At 36.2% G+C, this 12,415-nt stretch overlaps 1 protein-coding gene across 5 annotated transcripts in view; it reads left to right on the top strand.

Moving 5' to 3' along the window:
- IL1RAPL1 (interleukin 1 receptor accessory protein like 1) overlaps positions 1–12,415 on the top strand; it is a 764,216-nt gene that overhangs the window by 461,092 nt on the left and 290,709 nt on the right. For 3 of the 5 annotated variants that reach the window (XM_009665395.2, XM_068917343.1, XM_009665396.2), the window contains one exon: positions 11,343–11,529. In XM_009665395.2, the coding sequence (XP_009663690.1) occupies positions 11,343–11,529 (187 nt within the window). Of the gene's footprint in view, positions 1–1,776; positions 1,840–1,912; positions 1,955–11,342; positions 11,530–12,415 lie in introns of those variants that run through there. The other 2 variants (XM_009665397.2, XM_068917366.1) reach the window with 2 other exon arrangements.

Below are 12,415 nucleotides of genomic sequence, written 5' to 3'. Positions count from 1 at the left end.
TATGCTCTGCGTATTATAACAGCTTTTTGGTTGACCACGGCCTTTACAAGCAACTCTTAGGATTTTTGCATGCAATCTACATGTAAGTATAATTTCCCGAAGGGGTTCACATACCAAAGAGTTTGATAGAAAGTTGTTTTAAAAAATACTCAATAAATGTAAATGATAACTTTTTAGGTCACATATTCTCTCTGATTTGGTTTTACAGTTACTGGAATCCCTAAGATACTTTTTTACTGGAATCCCTAAGATACTTTTATGCTTTTTATATATACATATTCCTACAGTGTAAGAGTATGGGAAATTTCTTTTAAATTTACCTGATGGAAAGCTTTAACTTTAAAGAAAATGTTTTATGGGGGAATTAGTTAATTTCATGCAATTGTGCTTCCATGTAATTGCCAATACAAGTTCTTGATGCAGATTATTGTCATAATTTTGTTCAAGCATTTTTATTAAGAAATCAAGTTTTATTAAATGTGGAAATCAATGTCAGATTGATTCCAGCTCTCTCAAAGGAGTAAGTTTCACTCACACTTAAGACAGAGAAAAGAAAGAAATGCCAATAACATAAAAGTGTATACATATATATTTTTTTTTTCCTAGCTTACTCACAAACGAAGCTTTAAGGTACTCTAAGGATAAGAAAATTGAATTCCTTTTCTTAAGGCTAATTTATATTTCATTTTTATTTTCAAGAGCTTCGATAAAAGGCCTTTCACATCAGTTGGTTTTTCTAACACAAAGAAGGCAGGACTCTGCCCAACAGCAAAAATTTCTGACACAGTTAGACTTCATACTTTGGCATTCTCTTTTGACGCGGTTGGAGAGGAGAAGGTGAAATGTGGGACAGCAGTGTGTACCAAGTGTGTTAGAAGAGGATAGAAGGTGAAAGTTTTGGCTTCTGAGGATAGAAGCAAGCACTAAAATGCATCAATATTTCCTGGTGTGACTAATTTGAACATATTAAGACAAGTATCTTGCAGAGCCCTGTTATTCAAATAGTCCTGGAGGCTCATGTGCAGTAGGTTATTTCATAGTATCATGCATGTAATTAGGTGACCCCTGAGGGAGGAAAACAGTGCTTATGTAATTCAATTGAGGTCAAAAGCAGTTTGCAAACTGGGTTGGCCTCCAGGGGTGTGGGAGCAGCAGATAATTTGTAAGGCATAGCGATAAATCAGAGGAAAATTCCATCCAGCGCTGGGCTGCCTCTCTCCACTCTTCACCTCTCTTTCTCTGCTCCTGCAGGGCTGCCCCAGTACTTGCAGTCTGGGGGGCTCTGGAGCTTTGTGAAGCCTGAACAGATCCAGGGAGTGTGAGAACCAGCAGTCCCAGAGCTGGGGGCAGAAAAGAAAAAGGGGATGCTTGTGTGGAAAGTTTGAAAACTGCTACCCTGAACAAATGGTTCAGAATCCATGGACAGCTGAGGGCATCAGCCCCCACAGTCCAGAGGTCCTCCCTATGCGCTGACCCTGCTGGCTGCAATACAATATACCAGCCCTCCTCTCTTGCCATGCCACCCGAGGCCTCGGACGTGTCCTCAGACAACCCCCACTTCTAGCGAAATGCTCGAAAATTGTTTGTGAGGAAGTTTTAAAGCTCACAAAGAGCCTTTGGAGCTGCCGGCCAAGAGAACAAGACAGCTTATTAACAACATGTTTTTGTTTTTTTCTCTTAAAGGAATACTTTTCTCCCCAGCTTTCAGGCATCAGAAGAATTCTAACAGAAGTTACTTGGACTGAAAATGGACTGAATTGTTTCTGGGAAAGCATGTAAAACCTAATTAATGAAGCTTTGAAAAGTTTTCCCCGAAAAGGGATGGATCATTTGTAGAAAGTGGGTATTTGCAGCACTAGCAAAGTTTAGATATTAAGATTTCAAATACTGTGAAGAAAAGACATTTCCCAGACTTTCTCTTTTAATGCTAAGTTTCAGAGAAGTTGGAAATAAGGTTAGTTTTCCAGCTCAGCTTGCGTGATGAGGAGGAAAAAAAGAGATTTTTTTGCTTCCTGTTTCTTTCTTTTGTTTGTTTACCCTAGTAAAATTGCATCCTAGCATAATATAACTCAGTAAAAATAACTGATCTCTACTAATGAAAAAAAACTTACAATTTTTCCACTAATGTTACTGAAAGGGTAGAAAATGAATTTGCTATCACTATGTACTCTGAAGAAAACATGTCTGCTACCAGTTACCTTCCTGCTTAGTCACTGTATTTAATAAGCACTGAAAAATCCAGTGTCATAAGAGGCCGTGTACTACAAGTATCTCTTGAAAATGAAGGAGAAATAAAGGGTGTGCGTAGGCATACAAAAGTTTAAGACTGATGTCTTAAACGAAAAACACTGGTATTGGATCTTGCTGCATTCTGCGGGTATCATTATTGCATTATGATTCCGTGACACTTTATTTGGAAGCGCAGAAAGATGTTTTCTTTCCTGACAATCAATGCCAGCATCAGAAAAGGTCTATTTGTCCTCTTAATCCTTCCTTTGAACTCTGCCTTTGTAGACTAGGTGAAGATAGTCTCATCCTAAGTGCCTAAGTGAAGATAGTCTTATCCTAAAGCAAAATGTAGCTGTACTCCTCAAAACAAAACAAAAATAGGGGCTGGTCGAAAGTTCCCTCTTTGGAGTGGCGGTGTGTGTTGGAGGGGGGTTCCCCTCTCATCTCAAGGGCAAGCATGTCTTAGGTGTAAGTTATACTCATCTAAGTTGTCCCACCAGTCACGTCATTCCCCAGCAAGGTACGCAGGGACCGGATGGACAAGGACATGACCAAGGCCCTCCCAAGGCTCCCGGCTTCTGCCATGGCCCCTCTGATGATGGATGGCACCTGCAGGAACCAGGTCACATAAATTCCCAGAAGTCTGTCTTGTGAGGCTGAAGGGGAGCTTTCAAGTTCCCTCTTTATAAGCAAAGCAGGAAAAAGAGCAATTGTGACCCATCTGAGCTGCTTTAGAGGTCTATTTTATAAAGAAATTGTCCTACAGGTAGCTAGTTCTCTAAATAATTAAATCAGATGTAGATGTCTATATTGTCAGTGCTAAAGTTTACAGAAAATTTGCTCCATGAGCGTATTCTTTTGTCTATTTTTTTCCATCGTGCCTTCTGTTCCTCCTCCTCCTGTTCTTTTCTGTCTGAAAATTTGCTTTTTAATTTATATGTTTTCATATAAATTGGATTTAAATGGATTTGTTGTCTTAAAGAAAAACACTAAAACTGCTGCTTGCTTGCTATAATATATTTTAGCTCTGAAGTTTTCAGTACTTACAAATCTATTTAATAAAATAGGTAAATGAAAAGCTTTGCTTGAGTTGTAGGAACAGATTCTAGCAAATTTTACACTTCTCATGAACATTTCTAACAGACCAGATGAGAAACAAATTGATATGTGGCAACATGTGACCAGTTTATCTGCTCTTCTAATTACCCTGTTCAGAAAAAAAGACAATAAAACCTGAAACTATCAGGTGATCAGTGAGTTAAAACTTAATTAGCTTAGCAGCTACACATTTCCTAATGCCTTTTTTCCCAGCCTATCCCATCACAGTACATAGACTGACTGAAAATAAATAAAAACGTGACATTAGACATGCAGAAAAAATTCTTTTTTTTAATATCAAGATTCTTATTTTCTGATTCTCCCTGTCAGGTCTGCTCTTGACTGCTACAGTACAAATCTGTCAGACAGATTTGCATTTCTGTTGTAGGCTGGTTTAAACAAAATAGTTATATAGAGATGTATCAGATGTAATGATTCTACACAGATGTATCAAATCAGATAGGGTTAGAATCAGGATACATTGGTATATCCATGGAAAAGTAATTAGTAATATTGTGGTACTTGAACTTAACTGATTTTAAATGAAATAGAGTTGTTACTATTTTAAATGTAAGTTTATTTGATAACATCCTACAACTAAGCCTAGTTAGTGGTAATTGTTGGAACAAACTCTATTAGTCATGTATTATTAGCAACTGCTTGCATTTTGTGATGATTGCCTTCATTATCCATCTGTATCAATAATGGAAAAGGGTTCATTCAGATTAATTGCTCTTGCTTCTTTTTCTAAACACCAGAAGTTAACAGCTTGGTTGAGTCTCTAGTATATTAACAGTGATTAAACATTGAAAATCATACCGACTGTGAGACTTCTAGCACTTTTGTGGCCTCCCATTTTTAGTGTTTTTTATAGAAAGCTTATGTAGGCTTTTAATTTATTAAATGCTACATATAATAACAATGCTGCACAAAACTGAATACAAGAGTGGGGATTAAAATATATAGATCTTTTTTTTCTTCTCTGCAGGAATTATTCATTGTATTTTCATACTGTGAGATGTAATGACACTTCTGTGTAGGATTAACTGATATCACAGTTGGCTATGTACAGTAGTATAAAAAAAAGATGATGGTTGGGAATTAATATATTTTATCAAAACAGCTAAACTTTTTGACACCACTATCTAAGAATTTCTCACCTCTGCCTGTGTATTTTAAAAAAATATTTGGTTTACCAGAATGCTAGAAATAGTCAGAAACCATAAAGCAGGAATAGCCTTTTGTGGGGCTGTAAGCCTATGAAAGCATTAATTTCAAAATAGATTTACATTGTTGCAACAGTCAGTGCTGACCAATGTTTATTTTCAAGGGTTATTTTAATTCTTAATTAAATATATGGAAGTGTACATAAATTGTGTTATCTTATATAAAGGTCATCCCAGTCTTGGAGCTATTGGACACTGCAGAATTTAGAAATCTCTGAATTTCATTCCATGATTGTTCTTGTGATGATGCTAAAGTTGCTGCCTCCACATGGTTTGTTATAAGGACAAAAATTGTATACTTGCATCCCACATCCAGCCTCATGGGATTTTGTATCTTCCAGTGGCACAGAAAGAGCAGTTTGACAAAATTTCAGGTAAAGCATAAAGCTAATACGTAGGATGTTCCCTGATCACATATGTTCAGTGGGCCCACATGCAACACAGAAATGCAATGCAAAGCCAAATATATATTTTTTCTCTACAAAGTGATAACTTCATCTCATTTTATTTCTCCTTTATTTGGTATTCTACCAAATCTGAAGGAGATACTTTCCATGTAGTCAGTTATTGCTTGACAGGTGAAATATAAGTAGAATGAGAAATGCAGAAAAAATCCACACCAAAAGCCCTTAAAACTACAAAAAGAAAAAAACAAGATATGTATGAAACAGGCTACAGGAGCTTTTTCTATTTCGTATACTTACCTTTGAAACCTCTTTGAAAAGCGATATACTTTGATGCTACAAGTAGGAGGAAAATTTTGCTACATTTCTAGAGAAAGATGGTATATTCCCAATATTCTGCCACAGATAACTGAAATTTAACTGTGTGTGAAATTTAACTCTTCATAGACTGCTATGAAGAGTTTTCAAATGCCCGGTCTTACTTATTCTTAAAATTGTTTTTCAATCCTTGTGTCTAGCACTGGATTCATATTATATGTTAGCAGTTTAATATTAGAGAAGAAGATTAATAATCTGGTTTTATGAAACTGAAGGATGTTTATGTCCTGTCTTTGTAAATTGAAAGCTTTTAGAAAACCCCAAAGAAATTAAAACAACCAACTATTTTAAGTAACTAAGTATCTAAGATTAACTAATCTTAATAGAAAAGCTCATCCCCAAGCTTTTTTTTCCTAAAGTTCTCACTCCTTTAAACTTGTGGAATTATTATTTTTAAAAACTTTTATCTGAAATTTGACAAGATGATCTATATCCATCCATGGAGACTTTGGAACCTCTTATAGACTCTGCCTTTTCTCAGTAGAAAAAGAAAGGAAAAAAATTTCCACTGGAAGTGAGATTTTCAAATATACACTCAATAAGCAACTATATACAAATATGTACTCAATAAGCAACTACTTCACAACTCTTTGAATAGACAAGATCTCAGCCTTATATCAATCAGCAGAAGTTCTGTATTTGCAAGTCCTTTCACCATGCGATATTCTTATCAGCAGTTCATTGTTTCTTCTCTTTACTACGTGATTGACTGACTGGTTGTGACCAAAGTGTATTCCTCTGGGATATTCTCATGATCACAATACTTGGTCCAAATAAAAATACCTGCTTATGGAATACTTGTGTCTTTGCTTTTCCAGACTTGAAAAATTTATTTAAAATCAAATACTTTCAGAATATTTAGAGAATTTCACTTGTGCATCCTGCTAATCTGTAGGCCCTTGGGCACTGTGATTTTCCTAGGGATTTTGTGATAAAATTCACAAGAGTCTTTGTTTTCCTACATATGGACAACAATGCAGGCATGTACTTTAATAGGACAATCTCAGACTTTTCCACAGAATCTTTTCTTTATGCCCTCTTATTTTTCTACCATAGGGTTAGAGATCCCCATGAATATGGTGGATAATGCTTCTAGTCTAGATACCTTAGATAAAAGATGTCTCTTTGTTTATTGTAGTTTGACCATCTTCTCTTCACTTAAGAAATAATAATGACATGCATATGAACATTTCTCAGCATATATCTGAAAAAAACAACCATCAATATATTTTACTTCAAAACATCAGAAGGTTGTTCAGCTCAAATGTCTAATTATCAAATATTCTGTTCAGGCAAGATGCTAAACAGTAAGTCTTTAGTTAAACACCTCAGTCATTCCCCATCTGGTTCTGAAAAATGCTCCAGACCTCTGCAATGCATTCATTTCAGGGTTCTGAGTTGGTAAAATCCATCAAGGTATTGGACCTTTTCATATTTCTGTATACACAGTTTTATAGTTTTCACAGGAAAGATGAAACGAGTAGAGTACGGTCTAGAAAGGACAGGCTCAATTAAACAATTTCTCTTTGATTTAGTTGAGGAAAAGCTTTAATAATATTATTTTTAGCAATCATATCGATGCTAAAATATGGGTTATGTAGATAAATAGGTTATTTATAGTTATATAATATTTAGAAAGATGCTTTTAAATAGCAACAAGTACTGCAATTCTTTGAGCTGTTGAATGAATGATGGTCATAAAACAGATTCAGTAGCTAAGAATTATTCTGAGTGTTAAATTTGCTTTATAGAAATAGTTACTTGCAATCATAAGTTTTTCAGAAAGCAGCCTGCCTAATGAATACATTTGTAAAAGTGAAGTATTCTGTAGACCCATCTATTACAAATTGCTATAATTCCGTTTAATTCAAGGAAGATAAAGCTGTATATAGTAGCTGAGAATCTCAGAGAGCTATATATAATCATTGATCTTATTTCAGAACACATAAAGTAGGGTCAAGAATTAAGCAGAGGCATTAGGGGGTTGCTCTGAGTGCTGGGTCACTGTCTGGAGAAGGAAGAGATGTTGTAATATCGTTGGATTTGAGATTGTTTACTGCATCTCTTTTCTACATTTTTTCTTCTTTCTATCCAGATCTCCTCTTTACTGAAATTTTCTTTACATGGTCATTCCACACTTCACATTCCTCTTTCACAAACTTAACCTTGGTTCTTTAGTTCTCCATATAGAGCTTTTCTTCTCGTCACTCTGTCCTGTTCTTCTATGTGACAGGATCTGAATTTCAAGGTGACATAAGGTATCCCATATGAATGTACTTCTAGTACAGTTTCAGATGAACTAACATTAAGGAGAATCAGGTAGGCATCCACTGGTGAAGTGGATGTCAATTCAAGCAGAGAAATGGGATGGGTGCAAAGCAGAAGTCTTCTGTTCTTGGTTAGACAGATCCTTGTTTTTCAGTATTCTGTATGCTTTCACACGGTTGCTGTACAAACAAGGGAATAAACAATATCTGTGAAGAAGTGGTGAAGCATTGATTCAGAGGAACTGTAGGAAGATGAGCATCAGAGCAGCTACTCCTGGGATACAGAGAAAGACATGGAGAAGTTAAGTCTTTTACACACTCTTCTGTCTTATCTTTATTACAGGCCTTCAGGTACAGACCCTTTGCTACTGGGCCCTAAAAACATAAGGACAATGAATGGCAACCAAAACAAAAGAAATACGATGTACAATTGAATCAACATATTTAGCAGATACTATTGCTGTTGTTTTGTTGTTTCTACTTTAATATTTACAGGCCAGGAGTATACAAATAAAACAAGTTAGGGTGAAGACTCTGCCTTCAGAGACCGTGTCAAACACAGGAATAGTCCCTGTCATACCATGTGTAATAACTTTTTGTATAATAGATGACAACTAACTGAATTTTCCCTAGTCCTACTAAGAAAGTTGATCTTGTGGGAAAGGAAGGGGAAATATATACAGTTTTAGTAAGTTCTTTACAACGTTTCTGTAACCTGTGTGATTTACACTGCCTGATAGTTTTTCTGGTAGCTGTTCCACAGATGGCAGGTTTTAGACCAGTGTTGCTTTGGAACGTAGCTGCCTGGTCCTAAAGACCCATGGCTCAGATCAACCCGGAGAGTGAAAGGAGAAAAATGATTTATTTGCAGCATTTGGTCGTAATAAATAATGTAGCAAAGTTTCTGTTGGGTTATAAAGTACACAGTGAATGAAATAAAATAAAAACACAGTATACAGTGGTGTAGGGTATTTTGGTCTGGTGCCTCCAGTAAGACACATAAGGAAAATTTCCTTAGCTCTAACACTCAAACATTTTTTACCCTCTGAGGCATGTACACGCTTGCTCTAGGGCTCTGCTGCCTGCTGTAGGTTCTGCTAGCTGAGGGCTCCACATCTACTCAATCAATTATGCTCCAGCTGTAAACAGCAAACGGCTCACCTCCTCCTTTTTCTTCCTCACTCCCATCAGGGGACTGTTTGAATTTTCATTCTATTTTTCTGAATCTGTGAGGCCGTTGGCTTGGTTTCCATTGTCCATACTGTTTTATGTTGCTCTGCCTTCTATGCCATTCTTTTTGAGTTTGGTTTCTTCCCAGCAGTCTTCTGCTTTCCTAGCTGCAGTCTTGGCTTCTGATGCAGACTGCCAGATGGAGTCGGCCTGACATTGCAGTTAGTATGTGGAGTCTCAGTAAGAAAGCCTGTGTCATCTGGAGACATCTGGAGTTTTACGTTCCTCTGATGATACTTTAGACCCTCGAGAGAAAATTCTGCTAGGGAACTTAGTTGACTAAGTATCCAGTCAAAAGGTTTCTCCACCTTGTATCTGATAGCTTAGAACGTAATTATCTTAAACCCCAGTCAATCTGTGCTTTTGCCTGCATATTCATAGACCATATATTCTCAGATCGTAGATGCTCACAAAGCTCTAGCAATTGACGTTGCTGTCATTGCAGAATAGAGCCCTTAGTAGACCAAAATAGGAATTAAATGTTTATCCAATTTCCTCTGAATAGTGAAGGAAGATGAAAACCAAATACGAAAATTTTCCTTAGCTGGTATCTTCAGAGAAATGGGATTACAGTTAAGAACCTTTTTCCAGGCTTCTTCTAGGAATTTTTAAATCAGGAGATTAAATAATATGAACATAAAATAAAGCTCAAACACATGGAAAATAATAAAAGAGAACATTTAAATGTACAAATTAAATATCCATTATCCAATAAATATTAAATACTTCCCTACATATTCTTCCTGTGTAGTCTTGTCATCTGGTTAGTGTACTCCTCTTGACCCTGAGAGCTTGATGGATTGCTGAGATTTTCTCCCTATTTCCAAGGGGTAGGTCTTTCAAGAACAGAGAAAGGGAATATTACTGATTTTGAAAATCTGACTTAGATGACATTTTATGGTGTTCTCAAGCTACAAATAAATATTCCAAGTAGCACCTAAACAGAGGAATAATGTACAGTAATGCAGATGTGTTAAGTAAAATATTGGATGATTCTGAATTGCATGTACATTTAAGTACTGGCTCTTAAACAGCTTAAAAGCAGAAAGAATGATCAATACTTGATGAATGCATTCTTTGCTTTGGGTAAAGTTGGGATAACTTTATTTGATTGATGTAGCCAGATTCCTGAATGGAGTAATAAGTTATAGTTAAGCTTCATTATAGGGATAACGATGTTGCTTGCTGTCCTTACATATACAGAAATTAGCTGGTCAGTTTAGGGTCATTCAGTTCCAGAATCTGTATTTCTAAGCATAATGTCTTATTAATTAGTTACTTATATATTCCTTTTCAGGTTTAGGTTTTCTGTGGTATATGGGACTGTAGAGTGCTTTGAATGAAATCTCTCTTTCATATTCTTCATTCTCAGGCATTTCTACCCCCTCTTCTTGAACAGAAAAAGAAAACTTAAGAAATCTAAAGAGAATGCAAAAATGTATCTTTCAGAGCCTACCATGTCAGATACTTGACTCTTGTAAATCAGCAATCAGCTCATAGAGTCTGAGAATGAAAACAAGTAAAGGAATGTCTTCTCAGTGCTCTCTGCAGGATCTTCTTTCAGCAGATTAGGGGTCAAATGCATTTACAAATCAGTAGGAGAGAAATCTGGCATTGCCACAGTGTGTTCCTGGGGAGTGCTCAGCTTTAGAAACTCTCTTGCTACCCACCTGGAAATTAAAATGAAAATTAAAGAATCCCTTTAAGTAATTTTGTCTCTGAGACTAATTAAAGTGCATAGTGAAATGTGGGAAGCAAAATAAAGTTCCCTAGTCTCTGGCTGTCTGGCATATCAACATTCAGCAGCAGAGGAAGCAATAAGTTTCAGGACAGAGCCCAAACTAGTGAGGGTTGCAAATAGTGCAGAAGTAACATTTTGGCCTGGGAGTATGGGGATGGGAGGCTAAGGTAAACAAGTTAGCAGTCCTTTAGCTTAAAACATCCTTTTTTCTGTAACTGGAAGGGTCACAAGACTCATTTTAATCAAAGGCTGTGTAAACGTTACCGCTTCCACTTCAAAGCATGCTCAGATTTGATGAATATGTGCCTTAATATCCCAGCTCACAGTGTGATGCCAGAGTTCCCCTTTGGCATTAGCCTGCAGTACTACGAAATGCTCTGTTCACCCGGAGAACTGCTGTAATAGTGTTTGTCAGCACGATGGTTGTCATGTTTCACTGGTAAATACATGAAGCTTTTATTGCATTTTTGCTTTGGAGGAAACTGTCCTCAGATAAACAATGTTAAGGACAGTCCTGTTAGAAGGAATGCGAGGAAAGGGAGAGATAAACCTTCGGTCATGGGATATGGCCAATAGCCTCTAAATATTGCACTTAGTGGCTGAAAAAGCAGCAACATTATCATGAAAAGCTACAGAATACAGACAAAATATAATATTTGATTTTCTCTCTCTTGCTTGGGATGAAAATAATGACTTAAAAACAATGTCCTGTGCAATGACATTTATTTTTTCATGTTAGACTTTTATTTCTATTTTTATTGCATTACAGAAACTCCACTTACTGTATGAAAGTGTCCATTTCGCTGACGGTGGGTGAAAATGACACTGGACTCTGCTACAATTCAAAGATGAAATATTTTGAAAAAGCTGAACTTAGCAAAAGCAAGGAAATCTCATGCCCTGAAATAGAGGATTTTTTATTTCCATTTAGGGAGCCTGAAATTCTGTGGTATAAGGTAAGGAATGCAAGACATTTTTATCTTCAACAAGATATTATGCTATATTCTGGTGATTTTCATGATCTAAATATAGTATTCAATTTGAATAGCTTTAAGATTTGTTAAGAAATAGACACTCGAACAGACACTAGAAGGATAGGAGAAAAGAACTAAATGAGAGACATTCAAATCTTTCTTTGGTAAACTTCAGATTTAGTGTTTTGTTAATATCCATTTATGGATATCACAAATAATTGGCAGCTTTCTGCTAACAAGAGGGCTAAAAAAGCCACTTCTACCAGTCCTGGCTGGACCGATATGCCAAGATAAAGTCATGCAAGCTGTATATACAGGAGCTGTTTGTGCTATACAAGGCTGAAGAATATGTTTCTAGGACCTCAGACATAAAATCTGTTTGGAAAAATATAAATAGAAGAGCCATGTATGCTATTAGCTGAACAAATTACTTGATTTTTGGAAGACAGAATTCAACAATGACTTCCTAAAATTTGGTATCGGCTTATTAGCTTTTACTTGCAGTTATCAGTAATTTCATAGTTTTTATTAATAACTGTATTTCAATATTGTATACTAGTTTCTAGAACTTAAGGGCCAAGTTCCAGAAAACAGGACTGCCTGGGGGCCACTCACTATAACTTCCGTGAATGGCACCTTGAGTTCTGCATTTCTTGCTCTTTGCAGGAAATAATCACTACTCCAGTGTTGTAGTTCAAACAGTTTAAAGCCCTCAAACAGTTCCATAAATCTGAAATTAGACTGTGTATTGAGGAATGTCCTAGTTTGTGGTTGTTCATAGTTATGTGGTGGCATACATTCTAATTATTTAACAAATTGACTGATAATTTTTTTGATAACATTTTAAATGCTTCTAAGCATAGGATAC

The sequence above is a fragment of the Struthio camelus genome, chromosome 1 (genome assembly GCF_040807025.1).
Source record: "Struthio camelus isolate bStrCam1 chromosome 1, bStrCam1.hap1, whole genome shotgun sequence".
NCBI lineage: Eukaryota > Metazoa > Chordata > Aves > Struthioniformes > Struthionidae > Struthio > Struthio camelus.
The sequence above is the reverse complement of the archived record's forward strand: the minus strand, read 5'-3'. Positions and strand labels throughout refer to the sequence as shown.